The sequence below is a fragment of the Carettochelys insculpta genome, chromosome 21, assembly GCF_033958435.1.
Source record: "Carettochelys insculpta isolate YL-2023 chromosome 21, ASM3395843v1, whole genome shotgun sequence".
Classification (NCBI taxonomy): domain Eukaryota; kingdom Metazoa; phylum Chordata; order Testudines; family Carettochelyidae; genus Carettochelys; species Carettochelys insculpta.
The window spans coordinates 1690628-1715398 of record NC_134157.1 but is presented as its reverse complement, the minus strand read 5'-3'; the positions used below and the strand labels follow the sequence as shown (position 1 = coordinate 1715398).

The window sequence follows — 24771 nt, the reverse complement described above, 5'->3', positions numbered from 1 at the left end:
TATAGCACCCACCACTGTGGTCTGGGGCGCAGATGGGGATGTGGGTCCTATTGAGGGCCCCAAAGCAGTTAGGGAATCCCATGGTGGCAAATCCCGCAACGGCCGTGTCCAGGTCGCCAACTCGAATGACCCTCTGCAGCAGCAGGGCATTGAGTGCGTGCACCACCTGTGGGGACAGGACATGGGTGCCTGTGAGGGTATGCAGAATATGCCCCCCTCCCCAGGCCCCCCACCAGGGCCCCCCTCCCCAGGACCCCGTCTCCAGTGGGTTCAGGCCCAGGCCTCCTTACCTTCATCACAACAGCCTCGACTGTGGCCTTGCCAACGCCAAACTGCTGTCCCATGGAGTGGTAGCTGTCTGGAGTGGCCAGTTTCCAGACTGCTATTGCGACCCTCTTCTCAACAGTGAGGGCGCGCCACATCCGGGTGTCCTGATGCGTCAAGGCAGGGGTGAGCTACTGGCAGAGCTCCATGAAGGTCTGCTGGCTCATGCGGAAGTTCCACAGCCACTGGTCATCATCCCATTCACCCATAACCAGGTGCTCCCACCACTTGGTGCTGGGGGGTAGCTCCAGAGCCAGTGGGCACCCGGCGGGGGGGGAGCAGGAGGGCCTGATGGTCCGGGGCATCCCCTTGTGCCCCTGGGGAGGGCTCCCATGCCAGGATCTGCTGGGCGGCTAGCAGGACGCCTGGTCCGTGGGAGGCAGCTTGGAGGGCTTCCAGCTGCTGCTGGACATCCATGTCTGTGGGCTCAAGGTCTGCGAGGCTTGTGTCACCAACGCCAGGCTCATGCAGTGCAGGCCGAGTGTGTCTGGGAGGGGCCTTTAAGGGAGTGGCTTGCTGTTGCCCCGGAAGGGCAAGTCTGCTCTGCGACCCTGTCCGCGGGCTTTCTTGGCCCCTTATTTCAAAGGAGGGTGCTTGTGTGTGTGGACGCTCTGCTTTTCCTTCCAGGGTGGCCCCTTTTGATGTTCCCTGTCACTGCTCTGACGTTGTACATCGATGACCCCAGCCCTGGAGGATGTGTGGATGATATGCATCGAAGTAGCCTATTTCGATGTCGTTACTTTGAAATAGCCTACTTCAACGTAGCGTCCTAGTGTAGACATAGCCTTTGTAGTGTAGAGAGTTGACAGTTTTAGTAATTAGCTATTGGTAGCAGTGTAATAGTAGTGGGGAGTTGTTTGTTCTCTTCCCCTTCCCTGGGGTTGGGGTGTGCTTCCCTGGCTTTAAATCACGCATTTCCTGCCAGAAGTTTATGCCAATGAGAAGGGAAACTCGCACAACTCCTGCGTCAAGTGTCTGGTGGAGGCACATTTCACACATAAGCATAAAACAAAGCAAGCAGTCCTGTTGCACATTAAAGATTATTAATATTATTTATTAGGTGATGAGCTTTTGTGGGAAAGATGCACTTCTTCCGATTCTGGAGCAGACCCAAGAAAGTCCCAGGATTGTACCATTCACATGAGCGCTCACCTTGGCACCAGTCATCCAGGGAGATGCAACTGCTCTGCAGGCTATGGCACCCCATTGGTCATCTCATTTGGTCTTCTCTTCAAAGTCAGACTCAGACAGATCCCATAGGACCTGATGACAGTGCTCTCCTGAATATTCCAGTGGCCTGGCAGTAGTAAGCCCCTCCTCAATGGCCTTTTTGGATCTCCTGGGCTTCTCACCAGGCCCAGGGTGTAGGTTCCAGAAAAGTGTCTGTAGTTTTGGACTGAAGGGGAACTCCATCATCATCCCTTGCTGAAAGACCTGGTTGGGAGTGATGAACGTACATCCTTGGCCACTTTGGAGCAGAGGACTCATGCTCAAATTCTTGGGGCTTCCAAGTCTGCCTCAACCAGGTACATACTAGCCAGTATCATGACAGGGATTGGCACCATCTCTGATGCCCATGATACTGATACCACAATGCAGCACAGCACCGATACTGTGAGTCTACCCAGCACTGCAGCCCTTGAACACAGTGTAGAATCTGGGAACCAGACAGGGATCAGTACTGAAGTCCACCACCTGGTACTGCTGGTCTCCACTCAGTCAGCAGGTGCCAATCACGTGGGGTTTGACATCCCTTACTCTTCTGTGGATGAGGTGGTGGCGGCCTCCTCTATGTCCCTTCTCCCAATGAACAATAGGGCTCACCAGGAACTTTTAAGGAGGCTTTCCCAAAATGTGGGGTTCCAGGCTGAGGAGGTGGTTGAGGACCTAAACCCACTGGCAGACATTCTGAGCTCTGAGTGCCCATATAGGTTGGTCCTGCCTTTTATTAAGACCATTTCGTCCACCATAAAGACCTTTGGCAGGCACCAGCTTCCATCCCACGCACTGCAAAGGGGGCAGAATGGAAATATTTTGTTCCCTTGCTTTGGTACGAATACTCGTATGCCTTCCCAAGGCCAGACACCCTTTGAGTGGACACAGCAAATGCCAAAGAGAGACAAGGGCAGCAGAGGTCTACCCCAAATTGAAAGAGACTAAGAAGTTGAACCTTTTGGACAGGAAGGTCTATTCTACTGGGAGCCTTCAGTTGAAGATTTCTGCAGCCAGTGGTTCTTAGCCACTATAATTTTAACTCAGAGGCTTCCATGGGAAACCTTAAAGAAGTCCTCCCTCTAGAATATCTATACAATATAAATGGTCATCTGTCTCCTTGGCTTACATCCTCCATGAGCAAGTCACCCTGGGTGGGCAGTATTGCATTTATGGTCCTTTACATCCTAACAACTTAACAGCCTAAGCGTGTATCCTTGAAAAAGACAGAGGGACATAAATCAGTTTCACACAGGCTGACTTCATTTTAATAATACTGCGTTAAATAAGCTATCATAATCTTTTGCTTTTGAGTTATATTCTTAAACAAAGATTGATGCTCAAAGGCTATTATAATACAGTGCTTTTACCTAACTGAAAGGATAGAATGTATGCATATTTAAAGTAGTTATATATCTTAACATACATTCATTAGATTCTTAATTTTTACATTTTATATTATAAAATGGAGCTAGGATCAGTACTGGGGCTAGTACTGTATAGCATATTCATAAAAGTGGGTGAACAGTGAGGTGGTAAAATTTGCAGACATTACATAGTTACTCAGGCTAATTAAGTCCAAAGCTGAAAGCAAAGAGTTACAGATCAATCACACAAAACAGAGTGATTAGGCAACAAAATGGCAGATAAAATCAAATGATAAATGCAAAGCAATGCACATTGGAAAACATACTCCAAACTATACATATAAAAAAATGAGGTCTAAATTAGCTGTTTCCTTGCAAGAAAGAGATCTTGGGCTCATCATGAATATTTGTATGAAAACACCTGCTCAATATGCAGTGCCAGCCAGGAAAACAAACACAACCATTGCGACAAGGAAAGATAATAGGACAGTAAACAACATAATGCCACTATATAAATCCATGGTCTGCCCACATCTTTACTACATAGCAATTCTGGCTGCACTTTCTCACAAAAGATGTATTAAAAAATTGAAAAGATACTGAGAAGGGCACCAGAACTCCTGGCTGCCTAGCAAACAAGAAGGCAAGACTGCACTTTGGATACCTGCAGTGAGGTACTTTTCAGTAAGGCACACTCCAGCACCCAAACTGACTGTCACTCAGATTTCTCCACTGACCACCTCCCTTGTATGAGTCCTCAGCCGCCAGGTCTTTACCAGTTGTGCCTCTTTTTAACAGCTGCTGCCAACTTGTAGCACACATCCATTGCTGAATCATCTGTGTTTCCACAACCATCGATACTTCCCAACCAGTACCCCTGTCACAGCCCCTGGAATCTGTCCTAACGTTATAACCAGCCACCTGCTAGTTAGGTAGCTGCTGGTTATTGCTTGTCGCTGCTGGAGAACACAAGACAGTCCTCATACGAATGTGTAGCTCTTGAGCATTCCTTGTCCTCTCCTTCTTAGACACTGTCAATGTTACTTCTGTCCTCCTTTCAACTTAGCAATACATCGAGGTCCTCACTTCCAGGCCATGTGTAAACCTTGTCACTTCTTCTTACATAACATCTCTAAGACCCCATCTTTCTTTCCCATCTACCCAGTTAAAGCTTTTGTACAGACTTTCCTCTCACATTTAGATTTCTATAACATACTTGTCAATCTTGCCCAACATATAGCCACTCAAAACATCTATATAATATTCCTATCACCCCTGTTTACATCTTTCTGTTGGTTCCTTCCTCTGAGCAGCATCAAACACAAACTAATCATATTAACTGATAGGGCCTTTCACAGCCTATCTCCACATTACCCATCTGGTGTTCACTATCACAACAGTGACTCTGGGTTCTGCTCTGCCCATGATACCTATTTTTCCACTTAAAGAAGCCCTTTTTAATGATATTTCTCATGCTTGGAAGGGGCTTCTCATAAACATCTTCAAGCACATCTTCAAAACTCTCCTCTGCAATATTATCTCCAAAAAATGAAAAGAATAGTGATTAGTCAACAGGTGCATTGTAACCATGGCTTGTACTGCTGACCAGAGCTGACTCATCATTTCTTTCTGCTTCTACCATTTGTTTCATCCAGCTCTTGTCACACCTAGATTGTAAACTCTAGCAGATGGACCATCTCTTTGTTTGTTGTGGCCCAGACAGTGTGTTTGCATGAGTGATCCAAGGTTCAGACGGCCATATATGAATTAATTGTAAAAATAATCTTGGTGATTCATGTTCATACAGAAAATAAACTTACTTGGTACGAAGCCTGTGTAGAAAGGTATCAGTCCATCGCTGGTGTAAATTTTATTATTAGGCCAATATGTCTGTGGTAGTCTCTTACCAAAGTTCCACTCTGGGTGTCTTACCATATACTGAAAGAACAAATAGTGGCTTTTATTTTCAAATTCAGAGTGTTACAATACAAATTAATATAATTGTTACCCACATTTTCACAGCAAACAAACACTGAAACGAATGCTAAAGCAGGGTCAGGTTGGGAGCTAGAGTAGGGCAGGTGGACCACTAGGCTCAGCCTAGTGCAGTGGACTGCAGCAAGTGGGATCCCTGGCTCACCAGTGCCCCTGGCTGGCCCAACCCTTGTGGACTTCCATCCTTGGGGGTGTACAAAACCAGGGACACTCCCACACCTCCCTTCCCCCCAATCCACTTCTTCCTTTGAGGGAAAGGATGTTGGAGCCTCTGGGACCCAGTCAAATGTGGAGAGAGTTGAGTGAATCTTGAGAGAGGGGGATCTGGGGATGAGGTGATGAGACAGGGCATCGAGAGCAGGAGGATCCGACAGACTGGCTAGCCTGGCCCCAAGAGAAGAGGGATTAGCAGGGCTCTGAAGAGGGATCTGGAAGAGAGCTCATGTGTCCCTAGCTAAAGAACGGTCCCATGTGGAGGGCTTTCAGGGGGAGAAATTCCTGTGAGAAGGTGGAGGTCTTCCAAAGCCATCCCAGTAACCCCACAACAGGTTTTGGTGGTGAGAGATGACACAACACACCATCAGGTCGTAATACAATATGTAGGTATCTTTGTAAGTGCAGGATATGCTCAAGACAGACAGAGTAAGATGTGTGGTTTCCGTATATAACATTTCTTTAACCCTACCATGTCCATGTTAGATTACATTGTTCTTAGTTCAATAAATAATATACCTTTATTTTTACTATCTCTGTGTTTGCTATGTCCTACCAGGTTACACAGACACCTTCTGGTCACATCTCAAAGTGAGGCTATGTGCTAAGTACCAGGTGCTAGAGTGTATCTCTGGCTTCCCAGATTTTGAGGAGAATCATAGAATCCTAGGGCTGGAAGGGACCTCAGGAGGTCGTCTAGTCCAGCTCCCTGACTAAAGCAGGATCAACCCCCACTAAGTCATCCCAGCCAGGACCTTGTCAAGCAGTGACTTAAAAACCTCTAGGGATGGAGATGCCACCATCTCTGCAGGCAACGCATTCCAGTGCTTCACCACCCTCCTGGTGAAATAGTTTTTCATAATATCCAACCTTCTGTCACTTCAGATCATTGCTCCTTGTTCTGCTATCTGACACCACTGAGAACAGTTTCTCTTCATCCTCTTTAGGGCTCCCCTTCAGGAAGTTGAAGGCTGCTATTAAATCACCCCTCAGTCTTCTCTTCTGTAAACTAAACAAGCCCTAATCCCTCAGCCTATCCTCATGAAAACAAATAGAGAATACTGGGTGATGGCAGCTAAGATACAGGACAGAGTCACCTAGTGAATATGGGTCAGCTGCTCACCAGTGATCACACAGAGATACAAATGTTATTAATATGCTTAGGGACAACACATGCAATCCTGTGTGTGGAGTGATAAATCCACAAATCCCAAAGCACTGGAAACTACCTTGTTTAGGTGCACCAGAATAGGGGTTTTTTATTATTTTGTAATGTCAGGGGATGTTTATTTTCATGCTTTTTAAATCAATTTAAATATTCACAGTTACAAGAAATTATTTAATGGCAATACTTATGTAATGACTGTAGATTATGATATTAAAATGAAAGCTTTACAACTGTCAAAACACAGCTTCCCAATGTTACATGTTAAAATATACAAGGAAAATATTTTTAAATCCAATTCTAGTATATTCTCAAGTTGTGTTTCTTTTTTTCCCCTCTTTGTAGATTTTGTCTTTTATCAATGGGATTATTTTTTCATTGGTTTGTGGTGTATGCTGAAATCAGCATTTACTGACTATTATTAACAAAAAATTGAATGCTTCCATGCAGCCTGGTCCCACCAAGGAAGCTGGATTTCAGAAAGCTAGCCAATCCTGGCATCACATATTGCCTCAGTGTAAGCCCACCCCTCTTCAGTACACTCTGCCAATGGCTGTTCATCCTCAGTGCTAGGAAGATTGATGTTTTCCAGCCACTATTTCCTTGCTATACGTTTGTCAGCAAGGTTGAAAAGCTCCCTATGTAAGTAGATTGCACCTCTCTCTCTCTCTCTCTCTCTCTCTCTCTCTCTCTCTCTCTCTCACACACACACACACACACACACACACACACACACACACACAGTGGCCATGACGACAAATGCGTTCTGTTGAGAAACTGTTGACAGAATGCATCAGTTTTCTCAGCAGAGTTCTGTCGCTCATGTTCGAGGCATAACGCTTCTGTTGACAAAAAGACAGCGTAGATGCTTTATGGGGGAGGCGACTTCTGTCGACAGAGGAATCCTCCATGGCACTGGCCACCTGGAGCCAGGAGACGCTGTGTCCCCTGCAAGCAGACATCTATGCTCTGCCTCTCCAGGAAGCCTTTAAAGTTCAGGAAGTACCAGGAAGTAGGAAGCGTGTGAGCAGCCCAGACAGCATGTGTGCCTGCAGCCTGCTGACAGCCACTCCCTGTGGCCAGCACAGACAAATGGCAGCCTCCCGCCCCACCAGAGATGTCCTCAGCACCTCCAGGGAGGAGGGACAGGGGCTCCAGGATACAGCCCAGGCCAGGAGGAGGTGTGCACGCTCCTGGATGGATCCCAAAGTCCAGGACCTGCTCAGCCTCTGGGCTGAAGAGAGAGTGCTGCTGGACCCGGCTGCCAAAAGGAGGAATGTCCCAGGCTACAGCCAGGTCACAACAGTCCTGGCAGCCCACGGACACCCCGCCTGGGCCATGGAGCAGGTCTGGGCAAAAATAAAGGAGTTGCAGCAAGGATATACCCAGGCCTGGGATGAAGGCCACCAGTTGGGCATTATGGCCAAGCTGCCCCTATTACTGGGAGCTACATGAACCCTTCCAAGCAGAGGACACCTCCCCCACCATGAGCCCCCTGGACGCATCTGGGGAGGCCCCCCCATCAGAGCCAGAGTCCCACGTGGGGGAGTAGCAGTCCAGTGATGAGGGTGACACCACATCCCTGACCAACAAGGGGACATTCATCATCAGCCTGGAGTTGGGCCCCTCCGGGGCCTTGCTGGACTTTTTCAAGCTATCTGCTGGTGAGTACCCCACAGGGCACACACCCCAGGGCCTGGGGGGTGGGCATGGGTGGGGCATGCTGTGATCCCCACTGGGCTGGCTCGACTGGAATGCCAGCTTGTGAACCCAGAACCTGCACATGTAGGCAAGGTGCCACCCTGTCCGACAATGCAGCTGTAGGGCAGAGGCACGAGCCTGCTGCCAGCCTCGCTGGAGGCCAGCAGGGCCAGGCCTGCCTATCCCGACATGGCTGGGGGTGGGACAGCCACGTGGGCAGGGGCTCAACCCCAGACGCACCACTGGGGACTGCGACCTTCCATGCCTGCAAGACTCAGGCAGCACCTGCGGATGGCACCTAGAGCTGCATGTGTGCAGAGGGGCAGGATGGGAGGGGCCTGCGGGCCATGTGGAGGGAAGGACTCACCATGTCTCCTCCTTGTGTCCCTTCCAGATGGACGGTTGGAGGGCCAGGCCAGCCCCACTGCTCCTCCTGGGTCAGCCAGCCCCTGGGAGGGGGCGGAGCTGGATGCACCCACAGGCCCACTGGTGCTGGGATGCAGTGCAGCTCTGTGGTGGCATGGGCAGCCCTCTGGGCAGTGGGCCCATTGCCAAGGCGTGGAGGGTTGGGGGACCTCAGGTAGGTTGTCAACACAATGGAGCAGCAGCTGCAGGCTGACAAGGCGCAGGGGACTGGGAGTGCCAGGCACAGGCATGGGACCAGCTGATGTCCCACCTAGACACTGCCACTGCCAGCTGGAGGGACCAGCTGACCCAGCCACCTATGCCCACTATCTCAGCTCCGCCCACTGCCCCCTCCCCTGCTGTGCCTGCTCGCCCTGCTGCCCCCCTCACGCTGCTGCCCAGATCCCCCCACTGCCCCCCCAGCCCCTGCTTCCCCTGCCCTTTCCCCACCAGACCTCCCCCCAGCTGTCATGGACCTCACCTCACCTGATGGATGCTGTCCTCAGCTGAACCCCCTGCCCTCCAGGCTCCCACAGCAGAGTCTGACCCTGCCATGGCCCCTCCCCATGCCACCAGCCCCAACCCAGCCCTGACAGGGACCCGAACCCACAGCTGGAGGGAATCCTGTGGCAGGGATGCTGGTGGTCCCACTCCCCTATGAGGTCATGGCCCACACACCACCATCCTAGACTGAGGTCTGCCACCCCTGTCCCAAGGCCCAACCACATTGTACAAAGTTTGGCCCCACTGCACTTTATAAATAGTTCACGTTCACAGTTTTCGGTGCACAAGTTCAGCAGTTAAAAAACTACTGTTTATTTGTTCACAATCCCTGTGTCCCTTTTTATTGGGGGAGGGTGTTTGTAGAGGGATGGGTGGGCAAAGTGAGGGGTCCAGGTGGGGACAGGGTGGGGCTGCTGGCCTGAAACCCCCTCAGGGGGTGCTACGGAGTGAGGGGGGGAGGCTTATTGTGGTCCCTGGGAAAATTGTTCCTTCAGGGCCTCCTGGATCTGCAGCCCATCTCAGTGGGCCTGGCGGATGGGGGCTGTACCTGGCTCATCATAGGCACAGCCAATGGGCAGGCCCCCTGCCAAGAGCAAGGACTCTCCCTTTCCCTCCCGAAGGTTGTGGATGGTGCAGCATGCCCCCACTGCTCAGGGTACATTGCGCTCCCCCCATGTCCAGGCACGTCATTAAACACCAAAAACGAACCTTCAGAGAGCTGAAGTCATGCTCCATGTGCATGCAGGCCCAGCTGAGGTGCACACCAAAGAGTTCCTTTCAGGGGTCTAGGCATCCGGTATAGGGCCGCATGAGCCAGAGCATGAAGGGGGTAGGTGGTGTCCCCCACCATACACAGAGGCAGGGTCACATCCTCGATGGCCAGCCCCCTGCAGGGTATGATGGTGCCTGCCTCCATCTCTCAGAAGAGGTTGGAGTTGCAGAACACCTTTGCATCATGTGCCTGGCTGGCCCACCCAATCTACACATCTACGAAGTATCTGTGGTGGTCAATTGGGCTGCATCACGATGGAGTGGTATCCCTTCCTGTTGACAAACTGTTCCACACTGGGGTCCGTTGATGGCCAAGAAACAGTTGGGGAAACCCAGAGTATCGAAATCAACCACAGCAGCATCAATATTGTCCAGGCTGATGAGCCTCTGCAGCAGAAAGGAATTGATGCCCCTCACGACCTATGTGGAGAGAAGGCAGGATATGCAGGTGAGGGACTGAGGTGGTTGGGCCTTTGGCCCTGGGTGTTCCCCATTCCCCTGGGCCCCATTCCTGAGCCCTTCAGGACACCTCCCAGAAGTCCATCCCCTGTGCAGCAGAGATGTGTGCAGGCAGCATGGCATGGTCCCCTAGGGACGGGGCTTCCCCGCTTTCCCTTTCCCCACCTCACACCAGGATACCTCCCTCCCCTGGGCAGGCCCTGCAGCCTAGGAGTGCCTTACCTTCATGAGGATGGCACTGATGATGGACTCCCCCGCATCAAACTGGTTCCTGATGGATCAGTAGCTGTCGGGGCAGTCTGCTTCCAGAGGGCAATGGCAACCCTCTTCTCCAAGGAGATGGTGAGCTGGAGGTGGGTGTCCTCCCTGCAGTGGTCAGGGTGAGCCAGGTGCATAGCTCCGGAAAGGTGTCATTCCGCATGCAGAAATTCTGGTGCCGCTGCTCATTGACCCGCTCGCCCATCACCAGCCAGTCCCACCAGTCTGAGCTGGTGGTGTAACGCCAGACATGCCTGATGAGCCATGGGCGCCAGCAACTCCATGCAGCAATGAGGAGGGCATCCTCCTCGTGGGAGGTGTCAGGCTCCTCCCTCTGTAGGAGGAGGAGAAGAATGGCCGCATGACATGCGGCAGAAGCTGCAGCAGCCGTGTGTGTAGCCAGGGCAAGCCTGGAGGCTGCTCTGGCAGCATGACTCACTGGAAAGGTGGATCTCTCTCACAGGAAGCCTGGGAGCCCTGTGCTAGCTTTGCTGTCCCTCCAAGCGGTATTTAAGCCTTGGCATGCACAGGGAACTTGGCCCAAGGGGTGCCGTTTAAGGGAGAGCTGGGCTGTTGCCCTGGGAAGGACTTGGTGTCTATGTGACCCTGCCTTCTGGGTCACTGCGGCCCACTCTGTCAACAGAAGGGTCGGGGTGTGTGGGCGCTTTCTGTCAATGGGGGAGCCTCCATTAGGTGTGGACGCATTCTGTTGACAGAGGCTCTGTCAGGACATGTGTCAACTAACTTCTGTTGACAGCTCGCTGTGGTGTAGACACACAGCCAGTGACTGAACTGCTGCTTAACTCACTCTTAGAGAAGCTGCATCGGTCATGCTCCTTAAGCCTCCCATCAATAGGCTACAGCAGCTGTGGCAACTGACGTCCCAGGCCCTTTTGAACTACCAGGCCCTGAGGCAACTGCCCTCCATGTACCCCACTGCTCGGTCAGCGGCCTGAACGCAGAAGGTAGGACATTACATGGTGCTGCTAGGCACTACTGTAACAATAACAATAATTCATAATAATGTAATTGCCCCTGAGACCTCTAGAGCTTAGTGCAGGAGCATCTACGTTTTGAGTTGAAAGGCAGGGGGCTCTCAGCTAAGGCTGTAGAGGAGATCTGTTTTTAAGTTCTGAAAGGAGTCTAGGTGCCATCATGACACTGGCCTACACCTAGGAGGTGTGTGGGTAACAAGAATAAGCATGCCAACCAGGGGGAGGGATAGCTCAGTGGTTTGAGCATTGCCCTGCTAAAGCTGGGGTTGTGAGCTCAATCCCTTAGGAGGCTATTTGGGGGATTGAAGCAAATAGATGCCTCGAAGGGTGCTTAGTCCTGCCAAGAGGGCAGGCAACTGGACTAGGTGAGGTCTTTTCCTATTCTAGGAAATGTGTATCTCTAATTAATTTAATAATGCAACTTACACTGGGATGATGTTAATTGGAGAAGTTGGTACATAATGAGGGGGCAGATTTCCCAGGGAGCTGATACAAGGAGAAGATGGTGCCCAGGAAATACCATATGGGAGAATAAATGACAGGGTTGCTAACCACAAACGTTCAAAAATTGAGTGGGTTCTCCCACAAGCATGACAGCTTGAATGAAAAGGAATTCTCTTAATTTTCCTTCTGGTTTTTGAACATTTAGAAGCATTTGGGTCACATTTTCAAGCTTTTCTCTGCAGCCATGAAGGCTTTAAATACAAGCCAATATAATTATGTAATCACTCAATTCCAGGTGCTAGGGATTTAATAACATCACAGGAGCTGATAACACTGAAATTATTCCTTTTTCATGATAAAGAATAAGTGATTAAAAATGACAACCAGGAATCTCTCTTCAGTCTTTTGGTAGGGTAAGAAAATTGTGAGAGTTCAAGTCGAAAGATAAACTCTTAAGTTTTAAAATTTACTGTGTTTTCCTTCAAGCCAAACTCACGAATTCAGGGAAGGTCTGCCTTAGAACAAAGGGAAGGTCTCCTCTACACTCAAAGCACAGCCGATTGGAAGGCTTCTCCCATCCAGGTAGGTGCTGCACCTCCCCGAGAAATAGGGGTTATGTTGACTGGAGAAGCCCTCCCATCAAGATACCAGTGTCTACAGGCCTATCTCATAGAGCTAGAAGGGACCTTGAGAGGTCATTGAGCCTACTCCCCTGTGCTCACAGCAGAATCTATCACCCTGACAGATTTTTTTTTTTAATCAATTTGCCCCAGATTCATAAATGGATTGAACTGTCAACCCTGGGTTTAGCAGCCACTGAGCTAGCCCCCCACCTCCAGCCATTACTTTGGTATAATTGCATCACTAGGGGGTGGATTTTTGACACTTCTTAACAACTTAGTTATACCAGCCTAAATTCCCAAGATAGGCCTGGTCTGCGTGAGTGCTGTGGGAACCGCAGAGCCTGGGTCTTATGTGGAGTTGCTGTAGTTACTCAAGCTACGGCTCCCTCTCTGTTACCATTCAACATGCAAGGCACTACATTTACTCAAGTTACTGTGGAAAAAAAGGAAAAGACCAAGTGATCAGGATTTACTGTATACATTCTAGCACCTGTATAGCCTTGTTGTAATTCTATGTTGGTGTAGCCATGTCAGTCCCAGGAATCCGAGAGACAAAGTGAGTGAGATAATATCGCTTATCAGACCACGTTCTTTTTTCGATCTGTACAGATCTCAGGAAGAGCTCTGTGTAGCGCGGAAGCTTGTCTATCCCACGTACAGAAGTTGGTTCAATAAAAGCTATTATCTGACTCACCTTGTCTCTAGCAGGCACTGCTTAGTTGATCAGTGGAACAGCTTTCCCATGCATTCTAATCAGTTTCAGCAAATGGCATTTTTTCAGCTTCGCATCTAGGAGTGTGTTATCCTGAATATGCAAGAGCCCACCTCTAGCTCCTGTTATGGTCAAAGGAAAGACTCCCAGTGAGGGATGGGTCAGGGCCTAAATCAGCTTGCTGAAATAATGCACGTCGCTATAATCTACCTGATTTCTGTCAAATTCATTCATGGCGTCTTTAACTCCCGTGAGGTAGTTAACACCCATAATCCAGGTGAAGCGTGGTATGAATCCAGTGTAACCTTTGGGGGAGAGTAAGAAAGAGAGCACATCAGTACCCATTGCAGGACCATTTGGGAGAATTAGCTGTATCTTCCCTGACGAAGGAATAAAGGCCCAAGAATTGTGCTGGCCAACATTCTGCTGCTGGCTTATAAACAGTTCTTGAGCCCTTTGGCAAAGCAAGTGGCCCACTCCCCTTTGTGGCCTTGTCCACATTGAGGATAGAAAGGTAGCACTGATACAAGCTACTCCTGTAGCTGAAGGGACAGTGATCTATGCTGTGACTGAATGACTTCATCCCTGCTAATGTTGGTGGAATGTATATAGATGCAACCCCTTCTTCAACTCTTGCGAGGACCTTGGCATGATGGTACTTCATGCAATGGATTTATTTTCCAAAATGCAACATGTAGAATTGAATTTGTCTGTGTTAGTATTTAGTTTATTGTTCAGGTAATTTGAAGACTAGGTGCTCTCACTTTGAGAACATGAACATTACAGAATATTGGTTTCACAGGTTGCTGTTAGTCTGGTTCAGCAAAAACAATGAGTTCCAGGGACACCTGAAAGACTAATCATTTTATTATGGCACAAGCTTTTGTGAGTTGTATTTTGGGTTTGTGGAAGATTGGTCAAGCTTCAGTGAGGGGTTGTATAGTTTGGATGGCTTCCACCCACCTCGGCAGAAGGTGACCTGTCATCTCTGAGACAGGCTGTCTGGAGTAGTTAGGAGGCTGTTACACTAATAACGAAAGGGAAGGGTGACAAGAGAGGAGATATAAGCACTCAGAGTAAAATTAGTCAAAGAACCAAAGGCTATGAAGGGAAGAAAATCTTTAATTGCTCATACACCAATACTACAAGAGAAATTCAAAAAAGCCTACCCCAGGAGACCCACTAGCTATGGGACTCACCAGGGATATGGGAAACAGTTCAGGGATTTGAAGTTGGGTCCCTGTTTCCCAGGGGAATTCCCTATCTACCTGGAAAGGCACAAAGATAAATGCCTGGTCTAGGGGACTGTCTTTTGTGCTGGTTTCTAGGTCTTAGGTATGCACAGCGAACCAGCTACGGCCCCTCTCCTAGGTGAGATGGGGCAATCTGGGCATCCCACATCATGGCTACCAGGGCTTGGGCTCAGAGTAGCTCCTTAGCTCCGGGCTGGTGTCTGGGCTGAGCTGGTTTTGTGCAGGGCCCACCATCTGTAAGCAGTTGGTTTGAGAATGCATTGGCACCTAATGTTGAATGTAGGTACCTGAAGAGACAGATAGGCACCCCAGTAACTTCTTGTATCTGGGCCTTCCTGACAGGGGGAATGGAATTTGGATTATAATCAATGCTCGGCTGATGAGGAGGTGCTGAGACAAACCAGTGTTTGACAGGTCTGTTTACCCAGCTGACCTTGCACCACTCACCCTGCCACTGTGACTTGGTTACGCTATCTGTAAAATGTGGGTAATAAAACACACATGGAGTGGAAGCCACTGGCAGACCTCTCGAAGATTTTCAGAGGGAAAAGAGCATGAGGAGAAAGGCCAGGCTGCAGTGAAATGGCAGAGTAGCTGCGTGGGCTGACCCTGGATGTGGCCTTGCTCTTGCCTACCTGAAATGGCTTTCCGTTGGATGAGGTTTGGGACATCCAGCTTTGGGAGCTGATTGTATCTGCTCACATCTACTGTCTCAGTCGCTGCCGGCAAAGGCACTCCCTCAATCCTGGCTGGCTAAAACCAAAGCAAAAAAAGGGCCAATGATATCACCTTCCTTTCTGGGGTCTCTTCTGCTCCTGACATTGCCAGAGCCAATGGACGTCATCTGCTGCCCCCTTTTCATGCCTTTGCTGTATGTTAGCATTTGGACTAATCAAAGATTCACGTGTGGAGTTGCTAATGTGGCAGGTCCACTGACAAGCCAGGGCTATTTTTTAGAGCTCAACTGAGAAAATGGGAGCTATTAACTGCCCAAAGCTTTTGAAAATCTGTTTTATAAACTGGTGCTCAGAACCAGGGTCAGGGATGCAGGATCATAGAATCATAGAACTCTAGGGCTGGAAGGGACCTCAGGAGGTCATCTAATCCAGTCCCCCCACCTAAAGTAGGATCAACCCCATTTAAACCATCCCAGCCAGGACTATGTCAAGCAGGGACTTAAAAACCTCTAGGGATGGAGAGTCTACCACATCTCTCAGTAACGCATTCCAGTGCTTCACCACCCTCCTGGGGAAATAGTTTTTCCTAATATCCAGCCTACACCTCCTCCTCTGTAACTTCAGACCATTGCTCCTTATTCTGTCAACTGTCACCATCGAGAACAATCTTGCTCCATCCTCTTTAGAGCCCCCTTTCAGAAAGCTGAAGACTGCTATCAAATCGCCCCTCAGTCTTCTCTTCTGCAAACTAAATAAGCCCAAATCTCTCAGCCTCTCCTCATAGATTGTGTGCTCCAGCCCCCTAATAATTTTTGTTGCCCTCCACTGAACCTGCTCCAATGAACCCACATGCTTTCTATACCGGGAGAGGGTGGGGGGCAAAACTGGACACAATATTCCAGATGTGGCTTCACCAGTGCCAAATAGAGGGGAACAACCACTTCTCTGGATCTGCTCACAATGCTCCTCCTAATGCACCTAGTATGCCGTTAGCCTTCTTGGCTACAAGGACACACTGTTGACTAATATCCAGCTTCTCATCCACTGTAATCCCCAGGTCCTTTTCTGCTACACGGCTACTTAGCCAACCGGTCCCCAGCCTGTAACCATGCTGGGGACTCTTCTGTCTCAAGTGCAGGACTCAGCACTTCTCTTTGTTGAACCTCTTCCAATTTCTTTTGGCCCAGTCTTCCAATTTAGCCAGGTCACTCTGGATTCTCTCTCTACCCTCCAACGTATCTACCTCTCCCCCTAGTTTTGTGTCATCTGAAAACTTGTTGAGGGTGCAATCCAGTCCCTCATCCAGGTAACTAATAAAGATGTTGAAGAACACCAGCCCCAGAACCGAGCCTTGTGGCACTTAGATTGAAACTGACCACCATCCAGATATTGAGCCATTGACCGCTACCTGCTGGGCCTGACCATCGAGCCAGCTTTCTATCCATCTTATAGTCCAAAGATCCAATCCATATTTCCTTAACTTATGGGCAAGAATGTTGTGGGAGACTACATCAAAAGCTTTGCTGAAGTCAAGTTATATCACATGCACTGACTTCTCCATGTCTACAGAACCTGTCACCTTGTCATAGAAGCTAAACAGATTGGTCAGACAGGACTTGGCCCTGGTGAATCCATGTTGGTGACTTTTGATCACTTTCCCCTCTTCCAAGTGCTCCAAAATGGATTCCTTGAGGATCCCCTCCATTTCCAGGGATTGAGGTAAGGCTGACCAGTCTATAGTTCCCTGCATTGTCCTTCTTTCCTTTTTTAAAGATGGGCACAATGTTTGCCTTTTTCCAGTCATCTGAGATCTCTCCCGATCTCCAAGAGTCTTCAAAGATAATGGCCTAAGGTTCAGCAATGACATCTGCCAATTCCCTCACTACCCTTGGGTGCATTAAATCCAAACCCATGGATTTGTGCACATCTAGTTTTTCTAGATAGCTCAGAACTTGTTCCTCCCCTACAGATGGCTGCCCTCCACCTTCCCATACTGCATTGTCTAGGGGTGTTGTGTGGGAGTTGACTTTGTCTGTGAAGACTGAGGCAAAAAAAGCATTGAGTACTTCAGGTTTTCCTACATCATCTGTCATTAGAATCATAGAATCATGGAATCATAGAATGCTAGGACTGGAAAGAACATAGAGAGGTCATCGTGTCCAGCCCTGTGCCCTCATGGCAGGACCAAGTACTGTCTAGACCATCCCTGATAGACATCTATCTAACCTGCTCTTAAATATCTCTAGAGATGGAAATTTCACAACCTCCCTTGGCAATTTATTCCAGTGTTTGACCACCCTGACAATTAGGAACTTTTTCCTAATGTCCAACCTAAACCTCCCTTGCTGCAGTTTAAGTCCATTGCCTCTTGTTCTATCCTCAGAGGCCAAGAAGAACAAGTTCTCTCCTTCCTCCTTATGACTCCCTATTACATACCTGAAAACTGCCATCATGTCTCCCCTCAATCTTCTCTTTTCCAAACTAAACAAGCCCAGTTCTTTCAACCTTTTTTCATAGGTCACATTCTCTAGACCTTTAATCATTCTTGTCGCTCTTTTCTGGACCCTCTTTAGTTTCTCCACATCTTTTTTGAACTGCGGCCCCCAGAACTGGACACAATACTCCAGCTGGGGCCTAACCAGCACAGAGTAGAGCGGAAGAATGACTTTGCATGTCGTGTTCACAACACACCAGTTAATGCATCCCAGAATCATGTTTGCTTTTTTTGCAACAGCATCACACTGTTGTCTCATATTTAGTTTGTGATCCACCATAACCCCTAGATCCCTTTCTGCCATACTCCTTCCTAGACAGTCACTTCCTGTTCTGTATGTGCGAAACTGATTGTTCCTTCCTAAGTGGAGCACTTTGCATTTGACTTTATTAAACTTCATCCTGTTTACTTCAGACCATTTCTTCAGTTTGTGCAGATCATTTTGAATTTTGACCCTATCCTCCAAAGCATTTGCAACCCCTCCTAGCTTGGTATCATGTGCAGACTGAATAAGAGTACTGTCTATGCCAGTATCTAAAGGTTACCTCTCTCATCCAGTAACGGCCCCACACCTGCTCTGATAACCCATTTATTGTTAACATGCCTGGAGAAACCCTTCTTGTTACTCTTCACATCCCTTGCCAGCTGCAGTTCCAATTGTACTTTCACTTTCCTGATTACTCCCTGGCATTCTCCAGCCATATGTTTATACTCCTCCTTAGTTAACTGTCCATGTTTTCCTTTCTTATATGCATCCTTTTTGAGTTTAAGCTGAGCAAGGTTTTCCCTTGTAAGCCAAGCTGGTTGCCTACCATATTTGCATTTCTTACTATGCAGTGGGATGGTTTGTTCCTGTGCCTTCAGTAAGGCTTCTTTAAATTACTGCCAGTTCTCTTGAACTCTTTTCCCCTTCATCTTCGTTTCCCAAGGGATCCTGCTCATCAGTTCTTTCAGGGAATCAAAGTCTGCTGTTTTGAAATCAAGGGTCTGTATTTTACTGCTCACCCTTCTTCCTTTTGTCCGGATCCTGAAATCTACCACCCCATGATCTCTGCAGCCCAGGTTGCCACCCACTTCTATTTCTCCTACTACTTCTTCCCTGTTTGTCAGCAGCAGGTCAAGCTGTGCGTGGCCCCTGGTCAGTTCCTTCAGCACTTGTACCAGGAAGTTATCTCCAACATTCTCCAAAAACTTCCTGGATTGTCTGTGTGCTGCTGCATTGGTCTCCCAACAAATGTCCGGATGATTAAAGTCTCCCACGAGAACCAGGGCATGTGATTTGGAAGCTTCATTTAGCTGCCCGAAGAAATCCTCATCTACCTCATCTACCTGATCTGATAGTCTATAGCAGTCACCAACACCAACATCACCTCTGTTGCTTCTGACTCTAAGCTTAACCCAAAGACACTCAACTGGCTTTTCTCCCTCCTTATACTGGAGCTCTGAGCTATGACACTGCTCTCTCACATACAGCACAACTCCTCCTCCTTTTCTCCCCTGTCTGTCCTTCCTGAACAGTTTATAACCTTACATGTACATGCTCCAGTTATGTGAATTGTCCCAGCTAGTCTCTGTTATTCCAACCACCTCCTAACAGGGTGTATGCACTTATACAGGAGAGACATAAGGGGCACGTTTAACCAGTGAGAGTTCATGGTGGATTCTCCATTAATGAGAATGTTTGAATCAAGACTGGGTATTTCTCTCAAAGGGCTGCTCTGGCTCACCCAGAGGTTGTTGGGCTGAGGGCAGGAATCCCTGGCCTGTGTAGCTTCTGCGGCCTGTGGCATGCAGGTGGTCAAACCAGCTGATCATCAGGGTGCTTTCCAGCATTCAGAACTATGAATCTCTGACGTGTGTAGTCACAGAGAGGCATCAAATTCTCCTGTTTGCCCACACACCTGGGCACTACCTTTCCAGTGTCCCTCCCTCCCTGCCCGGGAGTGCCAGAAGAATGGAGATCTGACCCATACGCATGTGTCCCTGTGGTATTTGCACTGGGGCAGCGTGACTTCATTACGTCCCATCCCTGTTCAGCTGCAGCTCTCACATGCCCGAGCCATGTAAGGACAGTAGCAAGAACACCCTTTGTGTCCACATGCCTGGTCAGAGCATTTCCACCATTGTCTGCCCACCTGAGTGCTGTAGATGTGACATGGAACTCCCCAAACCCTCATGTGTACCCAGGCCTGGAGAGCGTTGGACTGGAATGAAGGCCTTCTCCATCCTGCACACAGCCAGCTAGACCCAGCTCTCGCCCTGTGAAGAGCCAGTGTAACAGAGAAAAGCAACTCCCTGCTCTCGCCCATCCATGCCCACCTACCTGTGTGGTTCCGCGGCGGCAGGGAGAGCTCTTCCAGCCCTGGCCACAAGACAGTGCAATGTCAGGGTGGCAGGGTCCATGAGTCTTTTGCTGCCCACATGCCAGTGCAATGTCAGGATGGCAGGGAGCTGTCCTCTCCTCCAGCTCAGATGCCAGTTGCTTGCCAGGAGGGGTGGATGAACTTTTCCATCCATGCCCACATGCCAATCTAATGCCAGGGTGGCAGGGGACATATTTTCTCTGCTCACGTAGCTGCGTAGCATCACGTGGGTCTGTGTCCACCCGGGGTGGTTGTTCCTTTGCTGGCAGTAGCATTAGCAGTGGTGGTCTTACTTCAGGGGCCGGTGCGGTTTGGTCTGCTGCAAACTGGGCATGTTGGTAGGGCCTGAACCCTGTGAAGCAGAAGAAGGTGCTTGGATGGGTCCCTACCACCTTGTGGCCATGAAAAGCTCCCCATGGACTGTGACATCGAGCATTGCATGTGTGTTACCATACCAACCACACAGCTGCCAGAGGGTGACCAGGGTTTCTCAGATTGGGGGCCAAAAGGGAGTTGCAGGAGGGTCACAAGGCTATTCTTATGTCTGTGCAGCCTTCAGAGCTGGGTGGCCGGAGAGCAGTGGCTGTTGGCCCGGTGCCCAGCTCTGAAGGCAGTGCCCCACCAGGAGTAGCAGCACAGGAGTGACGGTGGCAAGGCACTGTTGCACTTCTGCACTGTTGCCTTTAGAGTTGGTTGGCTGGAGGGTAGTGACCAGGGCCACCAAGGCAGCCAGTGGAATTCACCAGGACCTGGGCAGGCAGGAGGGGCCCTGGCTGTGGGCCCCCAGAAGGGGTAGGGCCCTGGGCAGAAGCCCTCCCTCATTGCCCAGCTGATGCTACGCAGGGCTCTGGAGCAATTTAAAGGGCTCTGGACACTGGCTGCTGCTGCAGTAGTGGAGACAGCAATTGGGACCCCCAGACCCTTTTAAATTGCAGGGTCCCAGAGCACCTGTGGATGCCCCCCCATTAGTGGCCCTGGTCATGGCTGTTGACTCAAGGCACAGCTCTGCAGGCAGCAGCCCAGAAATAAGGGTGGCAATACCATACCATGCTATCCTCACTTCTATATTGCTGCTGGTGGTAGCTCTGCCTTCAAAACTGGGTTCCCAGCCAGCAGCCACTGGTCTCCAGCTGCCCAGCTCTGAAGGCAGCAGCACCACCAGTAGCAGCAGCACAGAAGTAAGAATAGCAGTACTGCAGTGCCCTCCCCAAGCACTTTTTGGGCTGGGACCCTTAGAATTGCACCACCGCAGAATTTCAGATTTAAATACATCTGTAATCAGCAAATGGGTGATTTTAAAAATGCCACGGCTGTGAAATGACCAAAATAGACTGTGAATTTGGTAGGGCCCTACCCATGAATGTGCATATGGACATAATCTGGGGAAGGAGACAGTGCCCGTTTCTGCAGGGGAAGGTCTGTCCCTGAGCCCTGCATGCACTGGGGAGATCCCAGTGCCCAGAAAACAGACCTACTGAGAGCTGCCTCCACCACTGGGCAGCACCTACGGGTGCTGGTTGCTAAAGCACTGCTGCAGAGACACAAGCAGATCTCCTAGCAGCCATTACCCACAGATGGCCATTTCTGAGGCATATTCTAGACCAGGGGTGTGGAACCCACGGCCTGCAGCCCCCCAAGACTCAGGGCTCTGCTCCCCAGTATCCAACCCGCTGCAGGATGGGGAGTGTGGAGCCCCAAGCCTTACAGGCCTGAGTCAGGCAAGCTGGGCTGGATGTGGTCCATGGCTCTGCCCTCGGGGCAGAAAGTGGCTTCAGGCTCCGCACACCACCACTGGTCCCCGTCCCCCAGCTGGGAGAACGGCAGTGCAGTGCTGTTGGAGGCTTTCCTCCCCCGTGCTGATTGGCCACATGACAGCCAATCAGAGCAGTGGGGAGGCAGTGGCGGGGAGCTTCACCAGGTAAGCACTGCCATCACTCAGACCACTCCTGCACCCCTCCCATCCAGAGCCCCCTGCCCTCAGCCTGATCGTCCCACCTAGGCCCCACTCCTGCTCCCCAGCAGCCCTCTCCTGCACATGTAACCCCCAACACCACCCAGCAGCTGCAATAAGACCCCCAGGAAACTAACTGTGCAGCTCTTATTGTCCCATGAAAACACGTCCCACAGATCTAAATATCACACACACAAACCCAGGCCCCAGAGGAAACCTCAGAGGTCAGCGGGCGAAGCTCCCCTCATGGTCATGCTTAGCACAAAGCACTGCATTTCACTCACCAGTGTAGCCAGGAAGGTAACTGTAGTGTTGATCGAGTTTCTGGTGTGAAGGGTGTTTTGTATCACTGAAGTCCTCTACGAACCTCGGCTTTACCAGAGGGGCCAGCACAGAGCAAGGGCTCTTCTGAACCCGGGGGTCTGTCAGCAGGCGAGAGGTGGTTTTGCCGTAGGTTTCTCCAATCTGGTAGCGGAGCTGAGGGTAGAACCCCTCATAGCTGAGGAGGAATCACAGCTGGGTGTTTTTTGGTTTGGTAGCGACAAAGGCTTGAAAGTTTCAGTGCCTCAGCACGGAAGCAGAGTAATTGGCAGCGTTGTGATGTTCGCATGTGTCTGAGGGCGTGTGCAATGCCGGGCTGTTAGGGTTTGAACAAGCAGCACGTGTGTGTGTGACTGGCTAATGAAGCTGTGTAGCGCTGTGAGTGGGCACATGCAAGTGTGTTGCTATGTGCCAAGCACAAACGTGCAGCTAGAAAGTGTGTAAGGGGGTGTGCAATATGCTTTCTCGGGGAGTTCAGAACGCCAAGTCACCTTTTTATTCTGTTGCAGCAAGAGCAAAATTTACAGCTACTGAACTGGGTGTCAGCTCCTCAGTGTTTCAGTCTGTTAGCCAGCAGCCCAACAAGCATTTTAGGTCTTTACTGCTCCTTGCTTTGCTATGCAGATAAGCCTGGGCGTACTTCAGTCCCGGAACCCTCTGCAATAATGTTCCTGCCCCTGTCACTGGCTGCCCACAGAACTACCAAGCCTGCTGGCTCCAGAGGCAGAACACGAACCAGCCTGTTGACTCAGCTGAGGTCCCTTCCAGCCCTGTGATTCTGTGATGCATCCTGCACTTCAGTGCAACACGGAGCTGGATTCAGAATCTAGCCGGAATTTGTAGAATCATAGAATCCTAGGGCTGGAAGGGACCTCAGGAAGTGATTGAGTCCAGCCCCCCTGCTTCAAGCAGAATCAACCCCATCTAAATCATCCCAGCCAGGACCTTGACAAGCCAGGACTTAAAAACCTCTAGGGATGGAGATTCCACCACCTCTCTAGGCAACGCATTCCAGTGTTTCACCGCCCGCCTGGTGAAATAGTTTTTCCTAATATCCAACCTCCCCCTCCCCCTCTGTAACTTCAGACCATTGCTCCTTGTTCTGCCGTACATCACCACTGAGGTATTAGTGTAATAACAGAGATTTAAGTGGTACTAAACAGTGATAACAGAAACAGAACATTTATACAGATAAAATAACTCTCTAGAGTCCACATATCACCTTAGAAGCCCCCAGGGCTCAGGAGAGATCCGAACGCTGCCCTGCTGCTTAGCACCTGCCCACAGCTCAGATTTGGTTGCTGTTGGTGGCACACTCCCCCAGCAGGGATGGAAAAAGTCTGCACATGGCTGACAAGGATTAGTGGGAGCATTGGCTAACCCCAAGCCTGGCCTGAAGGAGGTTCCCCCTCCTGGCACTTATCAAATGCCAGCCAGGCAAGCTAGCCATTCACAGGAGCAAAGAGCACCAACCTCTTTGTCTGCTCAGTGAAGAGGAAAAAAGGTGCCTGTCTGCTTTTCAGATTCCCCAGAGTTCATCATCTTTGTCTCAAGAGCTAAACGGACCCCTGAGGTCCTCCCTTGGGGTCAGCCTGGGGCATGCTGCAGTGTCCTGATGCCAGGATGTTTCCTCAGCCACTTGGTGACCGCAGATGCCTGTTGGCTTTGGTATCCCCATGCTCAGGTTACGTTGCAGGCACATGCAGAGTGGGAAATCAGCCTCTGGTTGGCTAGCACCACCCCATGGAACAGCTGGGCCCCCAGACATATCTTTGGAGCGTATTTCCAGCAGGAGTGCGTAACTCTCGGAACCCCCACCTTCCGTTCCTCGTGCAGATAACTCTTGGCAGATAACTGCCAGGCCAGGAATGAGGTAGTGGGATATGTGTCAGACCTGAAGGGTATTTACAGACCAGTGAGCAGAAGTAGCCCTTGCCTGCTGCTATGGGCAGAGCCTCAGAACAGCTGAGTCGTGCCTCCCTCCACGGCTGCCGCTCCTGGAAAGCAGAAGTTCCTCTGAGGAGCTCGCAGCTGTTCCTCCCAGCAGCGTTAAAGCCCTGCCTCTCCCTGGCTGGTGCAGCTCCTGACTTACTGGCTCAGCTGTGTTGCAGAGACAAACCCGGTGACATCATGTAACTGGGGAGGAAGGGGGACTCTTGACCCCCAACATGACCCTGCCACACATCACCTCTGCCACTTGGCATGGACGGGCTCTTAAGGTGTGCCCACAGGCTGCGAAAGTGCTCGCCTGGTTCAGCATGCAAGTGTGTGTGTGTTTGCCAATGAGACTGCAGAGGCACGTAAGGCAGTTTGTCCGCAGCGTGTGTGTGTGTGTGTGTGTAGCAGTGTGAATGTGAATCTCCGCAAGTGATGGGCATGAGAAACCGGCTGAGTTACGGCAGTTTGATTTTGGCAATGCCTCAGACATCATAAGCTAGTTTTATAATGAAATGCGAAACTTCTGTCAGTGACACGCTGGCAGGCCAGGTGCCAAGGGCACAGGCCCTGGCTAACACATACAAACACCTGGCTGGAAACAGGTCTTGTTTTCCGGTGTTAGCATC

General features: G+C 50.1%; 1 protein-coding gene across 1 annotated transcript in view; it reads right to left on the bottom strand.

The window, feature by feature from the left end:
* CIMIP2A (ciliary microtubule inner protein 2A) overlaps positions 1-24771 on the bottom strand; it is a 35933-nt gene that overhangs the window by 7463 nt on the left and 3699 nt on the right. The window contains exons 2-6 of the mRNA XM_075015849.1: positions 22171-22385; positions 19896-20287; positions 15037-15154; positions 13359-13453; positions 4724-4841 (exon numbers count right to left, since the gene is read on the bottom strand). Coding sequence (XP_074871950.1) covers positions 4724-4841; positions 13359-13453; positions 15037-15154; positions 19896-20287; positions 22171-22385 — 938 coding nt within the window. The remainder of the gene's footprint in view (positions 1-4723; positions 4842-13358; positions 13454-15036; positions 15155-19895; positions 20288-22170; positions 22386-24771) is intronic.